General features: G+C 33.6%; 1 protein-coding gene across 5 annotated transcripts; it reads right to left on the bottom strand.

The window, feature by feature from the left end:
* Positions 1 to 286: 286 nt before the first annotated feature.
* On the bottom strand, positions 287 to 27280 carry Hnrnp-k (Heterogeneous nuclear ribonucleoprotein K). Of its 5 annotated transcripts, none has more exons than XM_026639594.2 (11): positions 27101 to 27279; positions 17630 to 17670; positions 14420 to 14514; positions 13614 to 13670; positions 12483 to 12526; positions 12012 to 12087; positions 11621 to 11734; positions 5843 to 5971; positions 4567 to 4995; positions 4220 to 4389; positions 287 to 2811 (listed from the first exon to the last, which is right to left on the bottom strand). In XM_026639594.2, the coding sequence occupies exons 3-11, from the start codon at positions 14507 to 14509 to the stop codon at positions 2769 to 2771; spliced, it is 1152 nt and encodes a 383-aa protein (XP_026495379.1). In that variant the 5' UTR covers positions 14510 to 14514; positions 17630 to 17670; positions 27101 to 27279; the 3' UTR covers positions 287 to 2768. The 5 variants fall into 5 exon arrangements, with proteins under 5 accessions (XP_026495379.1, XP_026495389.1, XP_026495398.1 ...); XM_026639604.2 differs by lacking the exon at positions 27101 to 27279 and adding an exon at positions 17754 to 17892; XM_026639613.2 differs by lacking the exon at positions 12483 to 12526 and having other exon boundaries at positions 27101 to 27280.
* Positions 27281 to 27761: the final 481 nt, after the last annotated feature.

Here is a 27761-nt window from a genome sequence, read left to right as displayed (position 1 = left end):
TATTTAAGCAGTTTTAGATTTAATATCTTAAATAATATATTATTTTATATTGAGTGTTTACATGGATACCTCGGATTTTTAAAAACGTGCTAATATCAAATACTCTTAACACATTTATTCCTTTTGAAAAAAATATATTAATTGAGACTGACTAAATAATTATTTATTTTACCTGACATTTTTTTAAGAATTTGCTTTTCATTATTTTTATTTAACAAAACAAATTATACGATACCAAAACAAAATCCACACAGTACAAATCAATTGTAAAATAAATAAAACAATATTTTCACAAAATAAACCTTTTATTTTATTTGCTATTCACTTAAAAATAGATCGATGTAACAAATCATCCGAAAATTAAATCATTACCATTAAACACAATATTTGTTAAATAACTTTATAATTATTAATGATAAATGCATTCTCTTACGATTTTAAAATTTACTGGTTAAATTAAAAACCCGTAAATAGCAGGTAAGTTCTATGTGCAGGGTAGATTATTAATAACAGATTCATCAAAACGAATTATTATTTTATTATCAAACAGCAAATGAGTAAAGAACAAGTGTTTTAAAATAGGAATCACAACTAATATTATATATGGATTATGTCGATGTTTCTATTGATTGCAACCAGCCCACCACATTCATAATTCGATGTGATTATAATAAAAGGAAATTTCATTACCGATGTTTCCATTCAGCTGATATTAATCGCAGGTACTTTGAACATGTATAATATTTCTTTGTCTAATTCAAATCTTAGAAATCGCAACATCCTTATACAGTGGATTTCATTTATTACGACCTTGGTTATAGCGACCATTCGTCTATAGTGACGTTAAATCTAAGTCCCTTGAATTAAAGCATACTATAGTATGTACAAACATATGGCTATAGCGACTTTAGATGTAACGTCGAGTTCGGGCGTAGCGACTGTTTTTATTGAATAGTTTGTAATAAATTCTTGTAAATCCCATGCAGATGCTGCGACCGGAGTCGGCCGCCAAAGTCACAAAAAAGAGCTTTCTTATCTTTTGTTTATAGATATTAGCTAGGTAATTATATATAATAGCCAAATATGGAACGCAGAAGAGACAGGTTTGTTTTTTAAGCTAACGCCTGAAAAAACATTGAAATTTAAAGGAGAAAAGTGCGTAGGTGGAAAATTATCAAAAGATAGAATCACCGTGCTTGTTGCATCAAGCATGGCAGGGGAAAAAAGAAAATTATTGGTCATAGGCAAGGCAAAAAAGCCCAGGTGTTTCAAAAATGTTAAATCTTTACCAATTGACTACCAAGCATATAAAAAGGCCTGGATGACTTCAGATATTTTCAAAAACGTTCTACGAAAATGGGACTACTAGGTAAGAAATAAAAAAATAAGATCATTTTATTTATTGACAATTGCCCAGCTCAGCATAAAATTGAAAATTTGACCAACATAAAACTGGCATTTTTACCACCAAACACAACATCGGTGATTCAACCTATTGATCAAGGGATAATTAAAACCCTCAAGTCATTATCGGAAGATTTTAGTACAGAAAATGATGAACGACATTGAAAATGCGGCAGGCTCATTTTCCGTGAATCTTTTAGATGCTATTGAGATGATAACTACGGCATGGGCTCGAGTGACTCCTGATACGATCAAAAAGTGTTTTCTACACGATGGGTTCTGTAAATCTTCGGTTATCACAACAATTGACGACGATTCTGACGATGAGTTGGACATACCATTGGCACAGCTGACAACATCGTCAAGCGGAACAAATGTTGCGGATTGGGAAACATATGTCAATATTGACAGTCAGCTTATCACCACTAGCAATTTGACTGATAATGAAATTGTTGAAACTGTTGTTCCATCACCTACGAGGCAAGATGACGAAAATGAGGAGGAAGAAGATGGCAAGGAAGGTGAGATTCCTACAACTGAGGATGTGTTATGTGCTGTGACAAGGCTCAAAAGATATTGTCTATTTGGTGATGGAAAGGATACTATAGACATTGAAGGCGTAATGAAAATAGAATACATCCTACAGCTATGTATGCTAGCACAGAAAAATTAATTGAAGCAAAGTAATATTACACAATTTTTTAAATGTATCAATAAATAACTATGTGTGCAAATATTTTTAACAATAAATGAATATAAACCATGTACATGTCTGTATCTTTTCGCCTTCGCCTGTAACGACATCCGGATGTAACGACGAAATAACAGTGGTCCCTTCATCGTCGTTATACCCGAAATCCACTGTATTATGAAAAATTATAAAAAACAGTACTCTGATTATTTATATGCATATATTTATCTTTAAAAAGATTCAAGAGTAGGATGTTTCATAATGGACGTTACTACCTATTTTGTTAGGTTGATATATTTTTCAAAATCGAAAAACAATAAAATGAATATAATCTATATTCTTTCCTAATAATGAAATCAAGGTGGTTATTGAAAACGTTTCTCTTGGTATAGAACGAAGAAACAAAACCGAGTCTTAATTCGAGGATTGACATGTATTACAAATTCAAGTTTATTATTACGGAGTTAGAATAATGTAATGTCTCATCGTATGTTATTATTTTTATTTCTTCTTAATATTTTATATTATATAAACATTATTTATTTGATATTTCATATTGGTAAAAAGTTCAGTTACAAATGTGAGCCTCAGATACACAGTAGTGTCCTATTCAGTATTAATGATTTGAGGTGACTTAAGTTATCTTAGATCCTATTTCATCAATTACTTAGAATCAAAAATTGCCACGTCCGAGGTTCGGGTTGCTCTCGTGTACACTGTAAAATTAACAAAAATATCATTAGCATTTGTTAAGTAAGTAACATACAAGTAAGTACATACACGGTAAAAAAATTGTTAGCACGAAGATGAATACAAGAAAATGTCACGAGTCAGTTGCATGATAGTGTGATCTTCGTTCGGAGTGAGTACCTGAGCTTTGTAGGCAGATTAGTGATTTTTTGTTATATATATAATCAAACAACAAAATCACTAGTCTTCCATACAACGCACGGTTATCAGCCAATCCCGTTAGTTGATGAGGTCACACCTAAAATGTTATTTACAACAAAATGTTAGACAGAATGTACATAGATCATTGAGGCATACAATATACATATAATATATAATAAGAAATACAACAGACAATTAATCATCAACATATATTCTAAACATTACTGTATAATGTATGACAAAAATGTCACTAAAACTTAAAATAGTGTCCAAAGAGTAAGAATGAATTAAAAACCCAAATTGAAACGACAACTAAGAATAACCAAACTAATAGAAATCATATACAAATGTTACCTTCGTATGTTTTTTACTTATGCATATTTTTGTTTGGGGCCAATTCGGGGAACTCTTCAAACATTCTATTTCAAAACAATGCTGTGTTAGTAAAGATTTAATCATTTCAAACAATTTATTTCATGAAACTCGATTTTATGTATATTTTATTATAATGCGAGTCAATTGCTTCATAAACTTGTTTAGTTATTTTTATTTTATTTTAGGAAAAAAAAAAAACAATGAGATGACACTTATGACATAAAAATATACAATATTACGTACATCAGCTAAGTTTCCAGTGATACTGTTGCAGATTGTAGCTATTTTAGTTAAGTACAATGAATAGCTATAAATTATTGAAAACGACTATTTTGATTTTAATATTAAAAATTAATTCCATTAATTAGTAATGAATATTAACATGATAAAATGTCTATCTTGAAAAGGCTGCGTAGAAGACTCGCAAAAACAATTATGTTTTATCTATAGTTGGTCTGAATGGGGATCAAGTCACTTTTGCAGTAATGAGTAAATAGGTTAAATATGATCAAATATGCATGCATCGATATACATGTAACGAATTCGTAAGTTATTTTGAACCAGTAATAACAGTTAGTAAGAAAAATATAGTGTAATTTTATTTCATGTAAATTTAAGGACATGCTTTTGAAAAATCGTTTTACGTATACCTACATTGTAATGATAAAAAAAAAAACGTAATGTAATATAACATTCTGTGACCGTAGTGATTGAAAATAATTCATTAAACTAAAATAAGTTACGAAAATAAAATAAGAACACTACATCGATATTATGCAATTAATATGTAGGATTGAGGATTTGTATCAGGACCGACGGTCGCATATCGAGTCGAATTAAGAGTGCGGAGAGTGTCACCTCTGCTGCAGCAGGTACTGCGCCTTCTGGATGCGCGGCTTGGTGCCGGTGATGGTGATGATGCGGTCGGCGGCGCCGGGCAGCGGCTCGGCGATCTCGATGCCGGCGCCGCTCTCCGCGCGGATCTTGCGGATGCGCGAGCCCGCCTTGCCGATGATGGCGCCCGCCAGCTGCCGGTCGAGACGAGGTCACCATTTTACCGACGTGACATTGCAATATTTTTTCATTATACCGGTGGTTTTCGGTTGGATATCCTCAAATATATATAAGAAGGTCGTCGGTACTTGAGAAATTGGATTACTTGAAGATTTTATTTTAAATTTTATATTATAGTTGAGCAGACTTACGTCTTTGGGAATAGTAACTTGGGTGGTCTCTTGCTGGTTGCCACCATTTCCATTAAAGTTGCCACCGGACGACGAGCGGTTGCCTCCAAAATTGTTGCCGAAGCCTCCGCCACCGCCGCCACCGCCGCCTCCACCGAAGTTTCCACGAGGCGGACCATTGAAGTTACCGCGAGGTCCGGGACCCGCGAAGTCGTTGAACGCTCTCGGTGGCGGGGGACCATTGCGGCCCATAGGGGGACCTCCCCGGGGCGGGGGCGGCCTGCCGCCGGGTCCCATGGGCGGGGGTCCACGCGGAGGTCCGCGCGGTGGTCCTCCGCGAGGTCCGGCACCCCGAGGTCCTTGACCGCTGCCGAAGCCGCCATATTCGTCGGCGTAGAAATCGTCGTAGTTGTGCGGATCGTAATTCTGAATACCACCCTTGATCGGTACCTGAAATCGTTTTAACTTGTTTTTTTTATTTCAGTCATACTGAATAGTTAGGCTTATTAAGTTATTATTGTACTCATACTGTTTATGTATGTACATATATCTAAGTATAAAATCTTAACAATGTAAAGTAGTTACAAAAGAACATCTTGCATACAATTCCTAGTTATTTATAACTTAGAACTCGTTTAACATTTAAAATTCCTATGAGGATAAGTTTTCAATTGCAAAATATATTATAAGCAGCTGCTACGCACACCTGTCGTTAAGTATAAAGGCGAGCGCTTCTAAACGGTTTACGATAATCGACGGCTTATATAAGGCCGATTTTAGTATAACTTTTGCCCTAAACTGTTAACTTTATAGACGACATACACAAATATTCAAAGTCCGTCTCCGTAACCATGTGACCCATCACAGATCTGTAATTGCGATATTTCTCACGTCTTAAAGGCATCAACATTTATTTCGAACACGCCCAACTTTTTTATATAAATGTAATTATATTTTTAAAAAACAAAGGAGGCAAATAAATATTGTATTCTTGAATGCATTATTCAGGCACATCAAACTACTAAACTCAATCAAAATAACAAAGATACATCAAATACGCGGACAATACGTCTGTGGAGAGATATCGGAGATTTATTACTTTAAATAAAAAACATATTAATGATAATCATGTCCGCATTATGTCTATCTACAGGAGCTGCCTCGTACTTGCTCTTGCGTACTCATTTCGTATTCTATCCGTTTACGTCCACACATCCATCTCAACACATTCGTCTCAGCTTTGTCGCCCGACACAAATAGATAATAATAATACTACATTCTCTTTGTATCAACTCACCTGCCGTATGAGATGCAGCACCTCCCTCACTCCGGCTGCGACGGCGTCCGGCTTGCCCACAAGCTGCACGACTCGCTCCGAGCTCTGCGGCGCGGGGTTCGAAAAGATTTTCAACCGGGCGCCAGTTTTCTATACAATTTATTTAAGTTACATATCGGAGATTCCTGTTTCAATAACCGCACTAGAAATAACGAATAAATATAGCAAGTCAGAACCTAATTTCTGATTTTCTTTTTAATTTGATAAAATTATTGCAATTTGATGGACCCGTTTAAAATGGTCTATAGTTTTGTTAAGGGAAAGTGTTATGTATTTATCTACAGATAAGAAACTTCTTTAACATCAAATACTGTAAAGAAGGGGAGCTTCAGCCCTTTATCATTTAAAACGTTACAATCAGATTACTTTCTCCGAGATCCGAAAACCCTTATCATAGACGATCAATTTTTTTATTGATTGATATTATATAATTCTTAGAACTAAGAAAAATAAGAATAAATATTGGATAGTACTCCTTTATACTTTTAATAATTATATAGTCAGTTGTCAAATTCAATTGACTGATACGAAAACTGAATCCATAAGAAATTGAATATCTCTAATTCATAAGGGATCCGTTGATATGTTAGCAATTTCCCTATCGATTTATATAAACATTCAACGTTATGACGTCTACTAATAGTGCATAAATAATTTTTAATTTGCCAATATGAGGCCTTTGTATACTCGGCAATCGGGTGACGTTTAAATCGGTCAAACGCGCCTGCGCGGCGAAATCGACCGCACGTGGCCCGGCCGCGCTGCTTCGACACGCACAAACAACACCGACACGTCGGACACTGACACCGTTCACGGCACTACCGCAAAAAAAAAGTTATGCAATTCATTGTCGCGATGACAGCATGAACGAGCAAACTTGAAAATAAATACATATATATCTGTATGTATTTTTAAAAGAAAATTTCCGAAAACCACATAGTGATTGAAAACTCTAAGAAAATTTTAGTATTATTACACAACTGACCTCATATTTAACAGTAGAACCGTTTCGTTATTTAATAAATTTATTACACACGAATCACTCATGTTGTTAACACTCGCGAAACCGATCGGACAAAGCAAGGTTAAAGAGAGCGATCAAAGTATCGCTATGCGTTAGCGGAGCTCGGTGGCTGACGACCAACCCCGAGGAAGGGCGCGATAGGAATGAGTCTTAGCGGCGACGAATGACGATAGCGTGCAACACCTGACCCCCTCCCCTACCGCGGGCTGCACTTGTAGGGCTGCGCCACCCCCGCACCCGCACGCGCCACGCCTACGACTCAAAACTAACTTGCAGGCCGTATAGCCTCTCATACGTCTCTATTTGTTATAAACTTCGGTGACAAGTGACAACTTATCTAAAGATAAAATTAACTTTATAATAACGATATGAAACTCGACACACCAAAACTCATAACAATTAGAATAATATCATTATTACAAAAACTTTGCAATTAAAAATTAGTCGCAAATTTGAAGATTGCGAGCCTAAATGCTTGAAATGAACTTAAACATTGCAATGCTCCAAGCAAACAAAACTTTTTAAAAAGAATAACCTAATGTGTATTCGTATTTTTGGAAGCCAATAATCTCGTGAGAACGTAAAAAGTATATTATTTAAATGGGTCGATAAATAGGGTAGCATTTGATGATAGAGAAGCCGTAGCGCGACGGTTCGATCGGAAACGGAAGCGGGCTCGCGTGCCCGCGCGCCTAATTGCCGTTGTCACCGCGACATCGCCTGTAATTACGCCAGGCGACATATGTGACCGGTTCAAATTACACCTTCGCTACCCGCGGGAATTTTATTACAATTGTAATGCACCTAAATGTAGTTTACGTAACATACACTACGACACAGAACATCGATCGCCTCCCTTAATTACCTCCATATAACGAACTTATAATAACTCTTAAGCTCTAAACTATAAACTATTATCTTAAAATAACTCATTTTGTTTATTGTTTACAAATAAACAACACAATTGCTTAAATAATAGATATATTATATTAGCACAATAAGTGAAATAGAAGGGCATTTAATTATATATTAATTATGATTCAAGCATCGTAAATGAAACGTAACGCAAAGGTACAATGAGTGCTCCACATATCCGCTCGTCTAGTTTTGTATGGAGGATGTGGAGGCGGTAAACAAAAACCTTCCGCGCGTCACGTGCGCCGGTAACTCTAGCGCGGCGCCGAGCTTCCGACGGATGAAACCCCACCGACACGTGTTCAGCCACCCTTCGATAGTAACACCTAGCGGCCAGCGAGCGCTCCACAATCGCTTAAGCCAAACTCTAGACGATTCGAGTCGAAACAATTCAATTCAGCCAATGAATGGCGTATATGGTGTCGGTTCAACTGTTAAATCCAGTCGAAGTTCGCTACGTTCGTTTCAACTTTCATCAGAATAAAATTTTGTTTAACTAAGACACGAATTTCATTATTTTGAGATTAATTGTTTAGCATTACTCGATTATTCTGTAGAGCATTCAACGTCGCTTGCAGAGACGAGGGTGCATCAGTCGAGAGGAAACATGTACCGCCGGGTACCTGCTCCCGATTAAAACATCGTCGTCGGGTCGGAGCTCGCAGAGCATGTGTTCGAAATTTCTATTTAGCGAGGTCAGGACGGAGCATTGTGCAAGTAGGTAGGTAGTGTGCGAGGTGCCCAGGTGCGAGGCGCGTTTTTGTGCGGCCTTCCGGCGCGGCTGCGCGAGCACCTGCCGCCGCAGCTGCCGCCCGCGCACGCGCCGCTCAGACCGATGCTACGACTCCGACGTGAGTTCGACTAAGACGCGCATTGTTACTTTAAACCACTTACTATTTGACCTTAGCGCTACTTTAAGACATAGCTTTACGTATTTATATGTTGCTTAAAAATGTTGAATTCTCTATAAAAACCTAAAATCGGGGACATGAGATGTTTTATAATTAAAGAGTGACGGACACTTATATGGTTTAACTACGTCAGCGTATTAGTTTGGCATATGGCAGCCGTGACGTCAATATCAAAGGTTGATTTAGTTTTATCGAAGTAATAAATGTGTAAACTAGAAAAACATAATAATGACAGCGGTTTTTCAATAAACTACTGATAGTGTGTAGCCAGTTTATTGTTTGTAATTTTTTTTTGTATTTCTCATTTTGGATTGTTTATAAAAAAATATATGAATATTCGAACATAACTTCGTCATCCGAAATGGTCCCATTTAAATTTCAAAAACATCATTCGATGATGAGTTTCGTAGGCACACAACGAAATCCTAAAATAAATACCAGTAAATCAAGCGCGATAGCTCCTATCGCCTTATGTTATTGCTATATGCTAAAGTCGCTTGTTTTTGTTTATGTAAAAATTTAAATTTAACTTACAATTGATTTATTATAATGTATCGCAAGTTTCTAGATAGAGCCGGAATTGTTCTCAAAGACCCAACCAGATGCGTCTATGTAAACTCGACGTGGCTCACAAATCTATTTTCACTTCGCAACAAAGAAGTATATAATATATAAAAACCTACAATTTGATCTATTGATGAGACTATATACAAAATGGGTACCCGTTTGCTAGAAATCTATGTATTAATCGTTTTGTTCTCACAGGTAGAGTCCATTGACTGCCAAGGAATTCGCTACAGAATTATGAACAAAGAACGTTTGGGAACAGCTGATCAACAACAAAAAATACCTTAGGTAAATTTGACGCTCAATCTTTTGAGAAATGCCACAAAAACTTCATATTCACATTAAAGGAAGCCTCTAAGAAAATCGAACATTACGTGCATAAGGTTATGGGATCATAAAACAGTTTTTTTTATAGAGAACAGCTGATTGACGGTAACTTTACGTAAGGCGAGAGAATCGATTTACTTTCCAACCAATATATAGAATCTAAATTTATGAATATGTTATGTGACATATCATGTTGCCCAAAATGTAAATTTCCATTAACGATAAATAGATTTTTTTTTTATTTTAAAAATATATTCGTTTGCATTATCGATACTGACAAATAATATAAACCGACAAAGTTTAAGTAACTTAACCAAAGTCATGGACGACAATACGAGTACACGAGATTGCAAAGTTGCAACCGCATCGGATGTTTTAAAACTTCTACTATATAGTTATAGTTAGCTCTCTGTAATTGATCGTTGTGAAGCGATGTCCGTTCGTGTGGACGCTTTTATACAGTGTGCGACGTTCCTATACACGATAACAAATTGCGAAGGCTTTTAAACTTGATCAGGTCGAGAACGTGCACATCGACTTCGGATATCCGATAAATTGATCGCTTATGAAGTTATCAGGTTATTGCCTATTACTCTAATGTATTTTTAACGATATACTGTTAGAACCACAACTACCCAAAATGATCTGCATTTCATATAAAATGTATATAAATCGCATTAAACGGTATTATTCCAGTAAAAAAATAAAAGCGTCAATCGTGCAATGGGGTAAGAACCGCCTCACGGTGTAACTACAGAGTTTCTACCGAGAATAACCGAAAATTAAAAGTGCTTATAAAAGTCTACTTGAACAAAGTAGGTATATTTCGATTTCGTTGTCGCAGGATCGATCCTGAAACCTTGGGCTATTATCATCCGCAATCCTAACGCAAGTTTTAAGCTTAACTGGAGGGGTTAACAGGAATATTAGATAGAAGTAGAATAAGTAATAATATTTTTGATGAAAAAATTAAACAAAAATAAAATTAGTATAATTAGTCTACAGAAGCAGATGCGAAGTGAAGCTCTCTACGCGAAGACGAAATCGACTAAAGCCAACAAAGTCGAATAAAAAACTAGGTAAATTGTCTAAAACATCCGTCGGATTGAGATAAGACGGGATACGGGCGGCAGCTGCTTTCACATCTGCCCTTCATCCGCGGACGCCGAAACATCGGCGAAAGAAAAAAATCTCTTCATTATTGCTCGCGCCTCGACAGATGAGAATCAAGTCACTTGCAGCTGTTGCGTGCCTTTAATTATATCGTGCAAGAACGCGTAAGTTTATACCGAGTGAGGAACGCGTGGCGATCCTACCTCGACTTATTGAAACAACTCCAGTTGAAAGGCTAATGCTGTTGACTAATTGAGTTATATCCGCTGTTTAGTTTCATCAGTGTAATCCTTGCTATATATATTTTTATTAAGGCATTAATGATGAGGAAGTGGCTTAACGGATAGAATATGTAAAGCATTAGCTGCCTTCATCGACGAGCTACAATCGAGGCAAGCACCACTGATGTTCTATTTGTGTGTTATCCATGTTGCCTGCACGTGGCTGGTGAAGCTCTGCCACATATGTAACCAGCCCCAAGAGGAACAGTATAGTGAAATAAGTTTCAAGCAACCGTCAGAGGATACGTTTGTTTCATCTTTGGAGTCCAGAAGTAGACTGTTATTTTATCATTTACTATTTTAATAATTAAAACATAAATAATTAAAAAATATATGATATGTAGCTAAACTGAGAGTCATCACTGTTATTAAAGACTTATTTATATTTCATATGGATGTATTGATTCTGTACCTACAATGTAGCGACTTCTCGATTTATTTCTACTCGTACCGTAAAACACCGATATTTCAACTGTAAAATATGACACAGCCGTTTCAGTTTATGAAGAATTGCCAATTACTTTATTTAGTTATTTTTAAGGAAAAACGAACCAAAAATCTGTCTATCAAATTCTTTTTTTGCAGTTTCAAGGATACTTACCTCTCGCAGCTCTTTGATCTTGGCTCCAGCCTTGCCGATGACACAACCGGCTCGGCTTTGATGTATCAGTAGGCGGACGTCCAAGTCGTCACTGGTGCCGCCCTTCGGAGCACCCTAACAAATATCGTCGTTTTAATATATTTTCTATAGAAACATTGACAAATATTTCCGTCTCAGACATGTATGTACGACAGACTAAGAATGACTGACACAAGCGAATGTTTTCCCAATAACAATTACTTTACGGATCTTTTACGAATTTTTGTATAGTACCCAACCCAAAACATTTAATAAGGACAGACATACATAAATTAATTTGTATTTATTAATATAATATAAAAGAGAATAACTGGGATGAGATATTTTGTTGTATTTTTGACAGCATACTTACATCAGCCAAATTTGGAAGTATATCTTTTACAATTTCCATAATCGTGTCGATATCCGACGCCGTTATGGACAGAACTCTGAAAAATAAAACATCGGTTACGAAACATCAAAACCGGAAGACGCGAATGAAAATCACATCACAATACTTATAAACGGTGTAAAAATCAACGGTCAGGGAGGACTCATATCGGTCTGATATCATACAAAGCGTGATAGCCTTACATAATAATACAAAAGTTATTGTGTCGGGATCATTGGAAAGATATCGTGGTCTAAGAAAACTTGGCGGCGAGAGGATACGACACCGAGGTCTAGAAAACGGGAGGAGTCATGGGTAAAGTTAGACGTGCATCGTCCACGGTCGTGATGGGATCTGTCGGGATGAAGCGGCTAACGTGTTCTCCTGACTGTTGACGTACAGTATGAGGCGTCGGGCTGTAAGGTTTGAGAGTAGTTTGGCGATATAGTTTACCGTTCGGGGCCGGGGCAATCTGGGACTGTTATAGAGGCTTTGTACTGCGTGGCGGGGCGGCGGGTGCGGGGCAGCGACGTCCGGCGGGGCGGGACCGGCAACCAAGAGTCGCTGTAGCGGCGCACCACGCGCCTCGCACTCCGGGGACCGACACCGTGACACATACCATTTTCAACGACCCCACATCCCAAGCAATATAATTAACTATACCCTTTTATTATAAACAAACCCATAACTCGATACTTTAGGTCAAAAATAGAGAAGGAGTAAGATTATACGAAGCGTCGCCTTTTAATGGCGTTACGTGGAAATGAAACACAGTATCGAGGTACAAGTATTACGATTGAAAATGGTAAACGGTGTAGATGCGTACGGAGGCGCGCGGTGCGTCGCGCTACTGACACAGAGGCAGTTGTCTCGGGGGCAGTAAGAACCTGTAACTGGCTGCCGGGGGGTTATTGTCTAGCCTACGGACTGCCGCACGCGTCACCCGATGGTCCTTCGACCACCGAAGCATACGCTGCTTCAAATATAACAAACCCAAAGATCGTTCAAAAAGCCAAAAGATATGGGTACGGTTATCGCGTTACCCAACAAAAAGCGGTTCATTTAAATACGTTCGTACCTGTAGTGAGAAAATGTTAATCTATTAAGTTAGCATTTTGGATAATGATAAATGTATACATTTACACTCCAATCCATTACGATTCGTACAAAAGTAAAATAAACCGGAACGATTTATTTCAATTGTAATTTCACACCTGTATTATTAAAGTAACAAATACTTTACCATATAACTGCTAAACATAACGAACAAAAGTTTTTTTACTAACCTTTGAAAGAATAGAGACGTTATAATACATTTTGTACAACTTCTAATATAACGACATACTTACAAATATCTGTAATGTAGCTTAAAATATCGTATAAAAATTAATATAAATTTAATTACGACGTCTAAGCGATACTACTTAGTGACTGAAACTAAACTGTGTAGTATACATATAGGGTTAGTTTTGAAAAAAATATATTCTTTCAAAATTTTATATGAGTAATTATAGTGGTGATAAAATAAATAAATTATCGGGTTTACTCATCGACCAATAGTTGAATAAACAATTAAATACTGACCTCATTCCTCAACTTGGATATATTCGAACCCCCTTTCCCGATAATTGAGCCGGCCACCTGTCAATTGATACGACAAAATTATTTTATTCCAATTATTACATGCCATGACTTGATTATTTCTAGACCTATTTGTAGATCTCAAGTATCGTAGTCTTGGGATCAAATAGCTTGGCTCAGTATAAATGTTAGTAGATAAGTTTATGCAAATGTATGGTGTAAGAAATACATTGTTTTGAAAGTAAATACTGTTGTCATATCGTCGAAATAAGTTTCGAAAAGTAAATTTGATATTTAAATTTTTTTACCTTCAATTCCAAAAAAAACTCATGTTTTGAAGTAATTTGATGTGTATACTATACTAAAGATTACTTTCAAGAAAACTTATACTTAAAATAAATTCAGAATGCTATAAACGCGTTGGGTAAAATTGTTTGAAATCTGAATCATCATTAACAAGAAATGTGAGGCAACACAAACTCTATGACAGCATTCGAATTTGAATGTATAATAGAACTCTCACAAAAGAGCACTATATGCGAATAGGTGAGTAAAATTTTGATCATTCAAAAATCGGTCCCGAAACGGTGTTTCTATACAAAATTTATATACAAAACTATTTTAATAGGACTCTATCATGCTCTTACTCTCTGTTTGTCTTTTTGTAAATGAAAAGAAAGCCTTTAAAATTTAGTTAAAAAATAATCTATAAATTAGATCCAATACATCATGACTGATTTAAAAATTTGACTGACATCATGACTGATTTTTTTAAATACTGTCAAGCTCTCTGAGTATAACACCCTTACCTTGCTCGGTATAAGGAAGGTGACTTCATCGTCGGTTTGCCGCTGGCGCTTCTGCATGGGACCATCGTCGCCGTAAGCGTCGCGTTTCATTGTATCTAAATTAAAAATATTGATATTTAATATTAGCTCAAAAAGTATATATTTCATTTAAGGTAAAGTTGGTAAGGTTATCTTAATATATTAGAACTGAGACACTATCCAACTAATTCTTATTTTCTTTCAATTGAAAGTGTATATTACGATTCTTCCCTTTAGAGATTGCTGAAAATTTGACATCTAACTCTTTTTTATAACGTAAGCATCCGCTATGAAAGGATTTTAAGGAAATTTAAACTTTAACGGGGGAGATCAAACTGGAGGAAAAACTTTGTAAGAATTTTACCCGTATGAAATCGGGACGGGTTATTAACATATAAGTTTCTACGCACGACGTTTAGTTACATTCTTATGAACAAAAATGAAAAAAGAATATAACATGGGACTTATTCCGTTTAGTTACTTCGCTATATATGTATCGTATATTTAGTAGGTAAACGTCACCATTGCTATAACGTATAACAATTGCTTTGTTCGCTTACTTCATTTTAATCAATTTATAATACAAAAATCAATCATCGTATGGTGCAGGCTGGCGCCGGTATGCCGCGCGGGTATCGATTCCGCTACCCGCCGACGTTTTATTACAAACTAACAAACAATCATCAGACGGCGATTTGGTGACAGCCGGTCCGCTGATCTTATCAACTCGAGTACTTACTTCGCTTTTTGTATACACTCAGTTTAATAGCAAGCTACGAATTAATAGTCATTTCTACAATGATATTTATCACTTAGTTGATGTTACTTTTTATGTTTCAATATAATTTTCCAAGTTATCACTATTGTGTCCGATGTTAGAAACTTGAGAATAACGAACATTTATGTTTATATTGTAACCATTATAAGTAAAACCGTCCGCAGAAGTTGTCTGTCCTGTATACACTATACACACAAAAACATTCCGAAAAGCGCTTCATCTTCAGATATAAGTTTTATGTATATTGGTTTAGTATTTAGGCTCAGCCAAAAAAACGGATCCTAAATTTATTAATATATGTATGTAGATTACCTATAAGAGCTAAGGGGGAGTGCATACAATGCTGTTTAGTGTTTTATTTATGATTAATTGAAATATTTTTTTGTAAAAGCGATTATAAATTCTATTTATGAACACTTCTTTATTGTTGATAATTAAGAACAATAACAATAATCTTCTTAATAGGACAGTAGCATTTACCCAACCGTAGCGTAACCCAGAATATTATGACCTGTTAATTTATATACAAGAACAAAGTGATAGTTACTATACATAACAAAAAGTGAATACATTTTATTGTGAGTAAGTTCATTGCATGTTTGTATTGTTGATATTCTCCGCAAACAACAAAAAAAGCTTAGCGTGCCGGAATTGGTTCAATAACCATAGTTAGGAGGCAGTACAACGGGGTTATGTATGAAATTCCTTTCAAACTATTGTTGCTTTGAAATCGAGCTATTTTGTGAAAAAAAAAACAACATAGCTAATAAAATTAATTAAAATTGATCGTATAACATATATAAGGTATAAAAAAATTACTTTGCTTTACCTTTACCATTTGGTAAAACATCCTGCTCGGCTAAGGCCTCTTTTCTATAAAAAAGGATCAGAGCTAATTCCACCACGTTACTACAATGCGGGTTGATGGATATCAGGCACAATTTCATCCGACATATCCAGGTTTCCTCGCAATGTTTTTCTTACCCACCAAGCACGAAATGAGTTATATCCACAAATGAGGGACATCAAAAAATCTGTAGTGTTTGCCTGGATTTGAAATCTCGATTTTCAGTTAAGATTCACGTGTGTCACTGGGCAGTTTTAGTACGGCTAGTTGGTACGCTTTATTAGAAAAGTCAAATAACTGTCCTAACAAGTAACTATACCCTATAAAATATAGATATAAAACTAAAAGTTGGAAGATCGCACGTGCTGAGTAGGTAGTGACTTCTCACATAAATAGCCTATTGAGTTAGGGTTGCGAACAAAAAGTTATCCCCAAACTTACTATAACAAAAGACAGTCTCAAATATAACGCTACCTACATCTCTGTTGAAATGTTTCTGCCAAATATACTATTTCATTGTTTCTATTTCAAGGCAAAAAATAAGCTATTTAATATCGTATCGTAATTATAATGAATTTTCTAAGTGCATTAAAAAAAGTTTAAATTAATTAAAAATGGGCAAAAATATTTGAACTATAAATGAGACGTATAATATAACAATTACAATTTGTTTTGCTGTCAATGTTATTATTGCAACGTGCAAGATCAGCCTAAATATGCTAATTCGCGCTTCTGAGCAGCAGGTGAGTAGGGTCATTGACACGGGTGTACGCCCACTACGGGCTACGACATTCGCGCGCATCACAAAGGTTCTTCGAAACGTACAAAATTGCGCTTCCTGTTTTTGTTAATAATACAATATTTTCGATAAATAGGTAATAGCTGAAAATTGTATTCATTATGAATCTAGAAAAATATATTTATTTATCAAAGAAAATTCTATTTTATTATTCAACGAAATTAATAATAGAAAATAAGTGTACACGAGAAATATAAACGATCTAAAATTAAAAGATATCATAAAAGCTCTACATATTAGATAAATAATAATAAATATAAATTTACCTTCTAATAAGAATTTTTCATTAAAATTCATATATAAATACGGTCAGAATAATCGTGCATGTAGGAAAACTAATTATTGATTAAATATATTGATAAAAAATTGGTAATTGAATGGTAGAGGTGATTATTCCATGCCTCGTAAAGCAGGTGTTCGCCTCACAAAGACCTACCTATGGATCTTAAGGAAAAAATGAAAAAATAACCGCTCCAAATGTCACTAACAGCTGTCTTGCTACCAACGTTTACCTACTTAGACCCCGACGTCACTGCGAAACGAATGAACAGATGGCAATCATTTTATGTCTCAAATAATCACACAAGTTCTCATTATTAACAGTGTACCTCGAAACTGAGAACATATTATATATATACAAAGGAATGCTGATAACAATGGTACAAATAAATAATGGTCCCATTCAAGTTAATAAACAACACGCGTGTATTGACGCTAATGTCATGTAATTAAAAGGTGTGATCTAAAAAGAGCGGGTAAAATACTCACCTATTATTCAACCAGGGCGTTTAGGACAAGGTGATTAGTACCTAGAACAATAGAAATCTGATTAAAGACTAATTTCGAATTGGGATTCTTGTTTATTCACTTAAGCCTAAAAAAAGGCACCTACATGATAATATATATGATAAGGGAGCGCGTGTGGTGGCATATTGGTCCCGGTTATTTCGCTTAGGCGTCCGTTTCCTGTGGAGAGCGCGAGTCGACTGGCACCTTTCGGGCTCAGCACGGGCGTTAGTACCGGCCTGCTAGACTCCGGGGCGCCGTCGCTGCACATGCGCAGTGCTCAGTCGACAACACCCCTGCCTCTTATTGTGCCCCGGAAACGAAGACTTAACAAGTCACACCGCAAGACGACACCATGCTATGCCTTAAGCCAACCTACATACCGCCTGTGATAACGTACACCGCGAATTATTTCAAACTCTATAAATACTTAAAATCTTGAAAATTTTCAATTTTCGACCAAACTTTTCCAGTCGATTATTAAGTAGGTCACAGAATTAGTCAATAAAAATTATATGTAATCATTCGAAGTTTGTTTTTTTTCAAATGTTTCTTTAATTTAATCCTCCCTAAGATTATCGATTCAAAAATAGCTGTTTCATTTATTATTTTACACATTTTTTAATATTTATATGTAATAAAAAAAACCATAAAAAATCCTTTCAAGTAACTTAATTCATAATAATTAAATAATCAAGAAATCCATTTATAGCTTTTGGTTTATTTACATGCATTATATCATTTTACAGTTATCAAATATGCAGTCACTGGCCTAGTAAGAGGTAAAATTAATGCACAGGTTCTCGATATTGTACGGAGAATACATGGCGTACCAAACTTGCTTCCTGTATTATTATACATGTTCATAACTTCCACTACTTGTGAATCTTGTGATATGGCTTAATATGCTCTTTGAAGTCCGTGCCAAGAACTTCCCTGACGTTACATACAAAGTTACCCGTTAAAACGCTCAGGACTCACTTATTAACTCGCGCACGAAAAAACCTTCCGAGTTTTCTCATTTGAACATTTAAGAAACAGTGTATAAAATATACGTCATAATTTTTTTAAATTTTTATAGAAGTTTAAACCTTACGAGTACTTCATACGGTGTAATGAAAACAGCGAAAAGCGATTATAGTTTTTGTTATCTTAGTAACGTCTTAAAATTTAATATTTTATTAACAGTTCGCACATTGAGTACATTCAAGTAATAATAATTGGATATTAACAGACATTCATACCTGTTCAGTTTTAATTATAATAAATACGCCCAATAATTGCTAGTAGATACCAAAAAGAAACATATGAATTAAAATGAATCTCTTGTAGATATATCACCGTTGAAATTTTTGCCTCGTATTAACTTGACAAGGAATAAAATTATTCAAATCATAGATCTAGGAGTGTTGTTCAGAAGATAGGAAAAAATCAATTGATATATATCGTGATATATATCATGATATATATCCGCGAACCCTGCTAATGAGGCATATAACCCTAATAAGGCCTTTCAGCTTGGCATATAATATAAAATCCAACAATAGCAATCAAACAAAAAAATAAAACGCTAACATAATATATAGAAAACTGTTTGCCTATTTATATATAAATTATTGCATTAACTTGTGTATTCAGTTGCAAATAAGTAATTGTGTCTTTTAAATTAATTAAAAAAAAACTGTTAGTTACGTCCTTTCAGTATTTAGGATAGTTGAGGCTCGAAGAATAATTAAAAAGTGAAGTCTAGGTGTGCCCTGTCAAAATTAAATTTTCCTAATTTTCGAGACTTAATTATTTTAGTTAAAATCGCCTCAGACGATTTTAAAAAGAGGAATGTATCAAAGACAAATGATCCAAAAATAATGCTAGCTGTGTAACAATAACAAATGTCAAATAGATGTCATACGTAGATTACATCATATGAGATATTGACATTGTAAGTAGTCATTTCATTTTTAACTAAAGTACAACATGGAAGTATAGAGTAGAAACCTAAGTTACATGCAATAAAGTCGTTAACGAAACAATAGCCACTATTGACATCACTTAACAAATTGACTGAAGAACTAATTACGTTAAGTTTTAGAAAAATAATGCATTTATTATATAATTACATCTGAATCATATAAATAGAACACGGCTACATGTTTAATGTATAGAATACCTAAGTAAAAAGAGTACTATCATTTTTATTATCTGTTAGCATTACGTACCTATTCATGTTAACCTACAATTGAACAGTATTTGTAATCAAGTATTAAATGTTTTGTTTCAAATAAAATGAACATTTCCATTAAATAAATAGGCTATCTATGAAATCAGTGACGCTATAGAAAATGACTTTCCATAGACGATTATAAGATTAATCAATAGAGAAACGAAATAATCGTTACGATCAAACACATCGAACACGCATGACATGTTTGGCCAACAACATTAGTACATGCAGTGACCAATATGAATAGTAGATAACTACCTATTTGTCAATAGCTAATAGTCGACCGCCGAGTCTGTCGAAGACAATCGTCACCATGGAAACTAGACGTCAACAAAAATTCAAGCTTCGAAAAGTAATATCAAAGATATATAGGTATTGATATGAACTATGTTTGGAACCTTCTCGAATAAAATTCTTTCGTTCGTTTTATTTTATCATAAGTACTGTAAGGCAAAATGAAAGGAGTAAAATAAGTACGTAGATTATGGATTGAAGAAATACTGAATTTTTAATAAAAATAAAACTATTACTGACTTCCAACAGCATAGCTAAGCAAAATGAAGCGACGATTGTTCAAATATTCCTATGCTATCTACTTATTTGTTAGAAGTTTTCTTTTTAATAATTTTCAACTAATCTCATACTTTATTACAATTAGAAATGGCTTTATACCAAAAAAAATATTAAATTATTGAAATTTTAAATGAAATCATACATTTTTCAAGTACTTGGTGCAACGTTACCACCGGTCTGGAATGTAGATTTTGCAACTTGTCAATGTTCACGAGATCCAGCAATCATTAATTCCATGCATTTTTGTGAGATATAAATATATTCAAATTTAAAATATATTTTTTTAATTTAGTTTCAGTTCAACTAGCTACTTAGACTACGATTAGGAAGTTTTAATAAAAATGCGTATACATAGCCCTAATAAAGAAAGACGAAAGTTTGATGTAATATAAAATTGACAAGCAACTTTTTAACTCAATCATTAAAATCGTTACGTAAATATAGAACTTACATATATTTAATTAAAGCGAAATATCGAAAGTTTAATTAAAAATGTATATACCGCAGCGATACGATATTTTATAACTTTTTATTAATAAATCTATTAAGTTATGTGAGATTGCAGCAGCTGCTTTGTAACAACGCAGTATATCATATCAAATGTGGGAACATCACAAGTGGTAGGCCAATTATGCAGTGGTGACCTAATTATTCTTGCAGACTTTCTTTCTAGACATAAAGTTAAAAGTAATTGCCGAAGACGGGGTTTTGATACAGCCTGTAATTTGTTCCTAGCGAGCTGCTAAAATATTCAGCGACCCATGAGAACACACGCCACCCGACCCGAGACAAGTGGATGTTTCGAACACGCGACTGTAACAAAGAGAATCGACAGATGTCAAACCGTTTAAATTATTATCTAGGGGAGGAAAAGTTTCTTTTACAATTGAATGTTCATTAAATATTTTAGTATTAAATGTCTATTATGTAAATGTTTTGGCCAATATTCCTAAATGAAAAGCATAAGAGCATTAACATCATTTATTTGCACTTAAAGAGTAAATATTCAAATCTTTATTATTATTGACTATGTCTTGGAAATCCATTTTCTTTTCTAGTAACTACCAATTTTACTATATGTGTAGGTAAACCAGAAGGTTCGTTATAACCTAATAATTTTTATAAATGTCTATTATCAGATTAATTCAATAATATTTGAGAGAAAGTATAGTTTTTCTTTTTAATAGCCTCAAAAATATTTATGAAAATTAAGAAAGTTAACAAGCGAACTCAACTTTGGTCCACGGCAAGCTTGTATAAGACGATATAAAGTTAGTTTTTCAAAGTTTGTGACAACAACCATATCAAATATTACTTAGCTCCTTTGAGGCGAACAAAAGCGAAGTCATTACTTATTGGGAAATAAGAGCTAATGGTCAGAAGCAAACAAAACTATAAAAGAAAACGATTAATACGACACAATTATATGTTTGCCAACATACGTCATTACCAATTGTAAATTACCAAGAACATTTACATTATTTGTGACAACTTTTTTCAAACGTATTTTATGAACCCTAAACTATTTATAATACCTTGGCTGAATATTCTAAAATTCTAGTAATTATTATACATATTACAAAAAAATTGCGTGTACTTAGTACTCGTGTTAAAATAGCACTTCTTCGTAGTACAAGTTTGATTGTTAGGTACTCAAGAGTAATTTAATTCGACTTTCTTCCATACCTGATAGTATTATCAGTTTTGGACGAGTGAACATAAGTATTTATTTAGCTCTCTTGCGCAAATTACTTTGTATCATTTAACTTGGTAGGGCTTTGTGCAAGTCCATTCATTACCCATTCATCAGGTACTCAACAGCCAAACAGCAAATCTCAATAAAGGCGAGTTCCGGTTTGAAGGGCAAAGGTAACCCCTAAGTGGTCTATTTGCTCGTCTACCTAATCTTATAAATAAAAAAACGTCATTTTCGTTCCGTTCAATTAACTCTCAAGGCGCCTAAAAATGTAAGACTTCAAAAAGTTAAGATAGTAAAACCAATATAAAAAAATAATGTCTAAATACATTTTATAAATTAACTGTGTCTAAACTTATTACAAAAGTAGTAATCACGTGAAAATGGCATTATGATCCATCCAGACGTGATTGCCACTTGACACAAAGCAATCGCGCTTATTTCACGCTTGAAGACTCATCCGAACCCGTCGGATCTGCTCTAGGATAGCATAATGCCCAACGAGCCGTAAAAGCATTACAGGCTTACTTACAAGACGTTCCGGTTAATCTTTGATACATTTACATATTGCATATACATTATTTGCATTGTAGGAGCTATCAGATTGCTTACTGGCAAAATAAATAAATCTTTATACATAAATCTTTTCCCGTCTACTCTATACTTACTATAGAAACTTTCCAAAACTATCGTCGTCGTCATTATAAGAACATTTGAAGTTATAAATTTTCTTAATCTTACTTTTACCAAAACGATGACAATTTATATCATAAAGTAATACAATTAAATGTTAATTAGTATGGTAACAGAAGTAAATTAATCCCTTGCGGCCTTTCAAAATACAGTTATCTATTCCGTTTCCTCCAGGGTCGGCGCCACGTATCTAAATATTTGATGCTCATATCGATCATAACTTCTTTGCGCCGCCCGACACCCCATCGCTAGGTAAGCTACTTTCTTACCTTACTTGTTTTAAATCATACAAATAATAAATTAAAGTATTTTTTTACTATACTATATTTTCTACCTATATTTTTTTCGCACGGAAAATCAGGTAATCTTTTAAACCTGTCCAAAATAATTATATTTCATTTCAATGTACTGCGAAATATTAATGATTTTGTGAGAAAATGTGATACTCATTAGACATTGGTACAAGGAACCAAAACATTCTAATTACTGCTTTTACTCCACTGCATAGATTCAGTAACTTTGATCGTAACTTTTGTGGGGAAATGTATACGATTTTACAACAAGATCCCCAGAATCATCAGATCCCGTGGAATAATTTAGCACCTATGACAAATTCTACGCTAAGGCAAAACTAATTGTATATCGGTTATAGTAATAAGCATTTATAATTATGATCCAAATAAAAAATTTCAAAGTTGCAGAAAATTTTTGAAAATTCTTCCTCGTTCATTTTGTTATTATCAAACTAAATACATCATCAATAAAACTAAATAATCACTCAATTGCAAATAATTGGACGAAAAGGTAACATAACTGCTTTTTTAAAATAATATGGCATGAATCGTGACCATTCCTTAAAACTTAAAATTATACGCGAGGTTTATATCGATAGCATCAGTAGTTTTTCCACGAATGCAGTAAAAATAAACAATACTTTTCTTATATTATTACTATGATCATATAAGCATTTTGTCATATTAAAATAAATTAACATGACCAATATTATAACTTTTATACAGATATATATAATCATATCATAGTTTTGGTTATAAGTCTGAGTTAAAAATGCAAGTATGCCATTCACGTAAGAATTGTTAAGTGTAGCGTGCAAGCTAGAAACAAAAATAATTCAGAGTAGAACATTCAATTGTACATCGGGCTAGCGTTCATGACTTATGAAGATGGTGGTGGCGAGGTGGTAAAATAACAGTGAATAGTAAGAAACGCAGTAGACGTTCCGTGAGGGTAATTGGAAATGCTTGTGGGCGTGCCACACGCTAACGGCGCAGGAGACATCTTGTATGTATTTATTTGCTTCTCCAGTAATTTCCTCGTCCGTCCTTGTATATTTAAGCGACTGTGGCGTCGTTCATGCCGCTCTCATGCATATGTCATGAGTGGTTGCCGAGCGACCGTTTGTTGACGGTCGAGCCGCGGGAAAGTGACCGGTGGCCCTCGGCCCACCACCACGCCGCCACCACCGATAATTATTATTCTACTTCTGATATCAGCTATCGACGACGCCCTTCGCCCCACCCGTCCCCCTTTCAAAGGGATGAGGCGACAATTACATCCCCATTTTTCTCCAACAGCCCACATGACTATAATGACCATGTGTTCTCTATTGCATGTAAGTTCACATGAAATGGCAAGTACCATAAAAGCATTAACAAGTAAAATACATGCACGCCAACCGCGTTATTTCTTTTTCCCATTGGACTGGATACGATGATGAGCTATTACAAAACAATACCTTAATTAAGTCGCCATAACATCTTGTAAAAATATAGAATTAGAACATCCCGTTTCAATTTCAGTTAAAAAGCTATCTTACACTCGCGCCATACTTGAAGCTTAATCAAAACGATTGCGCCAAAGTTTTCACAGATGTTTGACTTTGTGATGGATAACGGCAGAACATTCATTTTAGTAGGAAAGAATATAGATTTAATAATGCATTGTCATATTAACATTATAATTAATTTTCGCATTAAAAGCTGCGGAATCTTTATAAGAAGAATTTTTTATTGGTTAACAATTATAAAACTAATTTTTTGGAATGTTTTGTTTTTAATGACGACGAATAGTTGGTATTCATCATATATACATAATACATATGTTATAAATACGATCAATCATTGTTGATCAAAAACGACGAAATTAAGCCATCGTTATTTCTTCATTCTATTGATTACTTGGCTTCGTAATGAGACTTAATTGAGAAGATTAAAGTTTGTATCTATTAAGACAGAGGCTACTGTCAAAATTAACAAATTTGTAAAATTTTCGTACTTAACTTAAATATTATTGGCATAATACCTAAATTATAAAACTAATCGTAAATCCATATATTCATAAAAGACATATATCTTAAATGTATAAAACTTGATAGTTAATATTATTAACTAAAATGAGCTAAAGTCAATACAATATAAACACACTCAAATCTCATTGAAATGTTGAAACAACGAATCACGCAATGAAAAATATTTGACAAATATTTGTTACATTTGATATATATAATAAAAAAAACTGCATAATAAATAAGTAGATGCTCAAACTAAATTTCCTACCTAATTCCAATGTCATCATAAATTTTGGTATGTGACTTCAAATCTTTTCTTCTGATTCAATAAAAACAAACAGAAGTATGTCTGTCTAAACAAAAAAATATTTGCCAAATCAGTTGATATATTGTTGAAATCTTTGCCAAATTAGTTGATTTCTATGATTCTTATACTTTTTTTGAAGTTGGGTAAAAATTGGAAAATGTGCACACATTTTTCATATTTTTACGTTATATAACATTGACATTGTAAAAAAATGTTATGATAAATAGCAACTTGAGTTTACAAGATTGAATAATATTCCACAATTACTTGCTAATAATGTCATCCACAAACCGTGTCTTCTTTTTTTATTTTATTCTAATAGAATTTATTGGACAACTAAAAATAGGGTAGTCGGTTTCTACAATATTTGCAATTAAACAAATTATATTGTATGTATAAATCTATGTCAGAATTATAGTTGGGACAGATTGTTTTATCAAAAAATTTTGAGGTCTGATACAAACATAATAATAAATCTAAAGATTAAAGTTATTTGGATGTTGCTTGTTTTTAAGCTTATTAACAAAACTATGTTCAATAGTTATATGATATGTCTCATTAATACAGCTAATTCTTTATAACTATTTATCTATCTAAAATAACAAATAAGGCTTTTTTGGAATGCAATATATATATTTGACTTTGACTTGACTATGCAATTTTACCTGCTTTAAATTTAAGACATAATATAGCAAACATTAATTATAGGCAGTAATAGAGCTTCTAATTAAAATACATCATTAGTATATTGTACTGGTTACAGTAAATCCGAGTATCAAATGCCTACCCAAAAACTTCTCAGTTGAAAATATTATTATTTATTATATCATATATTTATATAGTAATTGAATAGCCAATTAAGGCAAAGAAAATGTTCCAATTTTAATATTGATACTATAAACTTTTAAAGAATTATAATTTATGGAAGTGTCCTCAGTAAAGATTAAAAATGAAATTTTGGTAAGAAGCTAGGAAGAATATGGAGTGTTTACATGATTTATTTATTTATATTTTTTAAGTTAGTGTTTTAAATTAAATGCATTCTTTATTAGATTAGTAAAGAACCATTCATTGATGATTAATGTATATTGTATAAATTTTGATATAAAAGTTAATTTCCTTGTATTTATACCAAATATTATTTGAATAATTATTTGTCATATATTCTCTTTAGTTGTAAACTAAATGAAGCTGTGTGCAAATATATTAAAGTACATATCAGCTAGCGTAAACTTACTTTTCCTTAAGTGTCTGATTCGTTAAGTATTTCAGATGTAGATAATAAATGTTTAAGTATAGAGCATTGTTGTTATTCTGCAAATATTAAAAAGCATTCGTAAATTTTCGAAACAATCATATAAATAATATTATTAAATTATTTATTATACTTTTAACGTTTATATTTGAGAAAAACCGATATGAAACTATTAAAACCAATAGATTTTTGACAACCTTGTGATGTTGTTGTGTGTTTTGATGTTTTTAAAGTATGTCAAAATTAGTATACAATATAAAACCAATTGAAAATGAAGAAATAGTTATTTAGTAAAAATATTTATGCATAAATAATAGCGCCGGTGGAAAAATAATCGATATTGTAACGTGACGTGAGTAGTAACTATTAATGATATCAAGAATAAAAAAAATACGATGCTTACCCAAATAAGTTAATTTTGTTCCAAATATAAAATATGTAAAATATTTTATTCTATAACTTCTTACAATTAATTCACTTTGTTTCGTAAATAAAATCAGGATACAAGAAAACAATAAAAATGGCGGCAATATCAGCAATCAGCATGAGCTGAAAAGATGTTTGGTAGTTTTAATTAATGTTGCCGCTTCTTTAAAATATTAAAATAAATGTCAAAGTTAACTAAATATATTTTATTTTGCAAAAAATACAATTATTTATTAATAATTTAAAAAAAGGTTCCTAGCACAATTCTTAATTATATTATATAACTTACGATTAAATTCTTATAAAACGTCAACTACATATTTTTCCTTTACCTATAAATATAAACTGAATAGCTATTCAATTCTAGTTATTTTATACAAATTGCAAAGAGAAAAACAATATTTATAATAACACGCAACATACTCGAAATGACAATGATGTTTTTCGACTTTCATGTAGATTAAAGAGTTCAAGTGAATTTGTTTAAAATTTCATACTTTTAATAGTGGACTTAGGTACATTTATAATACAAATTTTTGCCATCTTTTTTGAGTTATTGCTCGGCAACACGTATAGATCTGGTACAATAAGTGCAACAATCTACAGTAATTTCTATAAAATACAGCAATTATTTTGGA

This window comes from Vanessa tameamea, chromosome 18 (assembly GCF_037043105.1).
Source record: "Vanessa tameamea isolate UH-Manoa-2023 chromosome 18, ilVanTame1 primary haplotype, whole genome shotgun sequence".
NCBI classification, from domain to species: domain Eukaryota; kingdom Metazoa; phylum Arthropoda; class Insecta; order Lepidoptera; family Nymphalidae; genus Vanessa; species Vanessa tameamea.
This window is presented reverse-complemented; position numbering and strand designations above follow the sequence as displayed.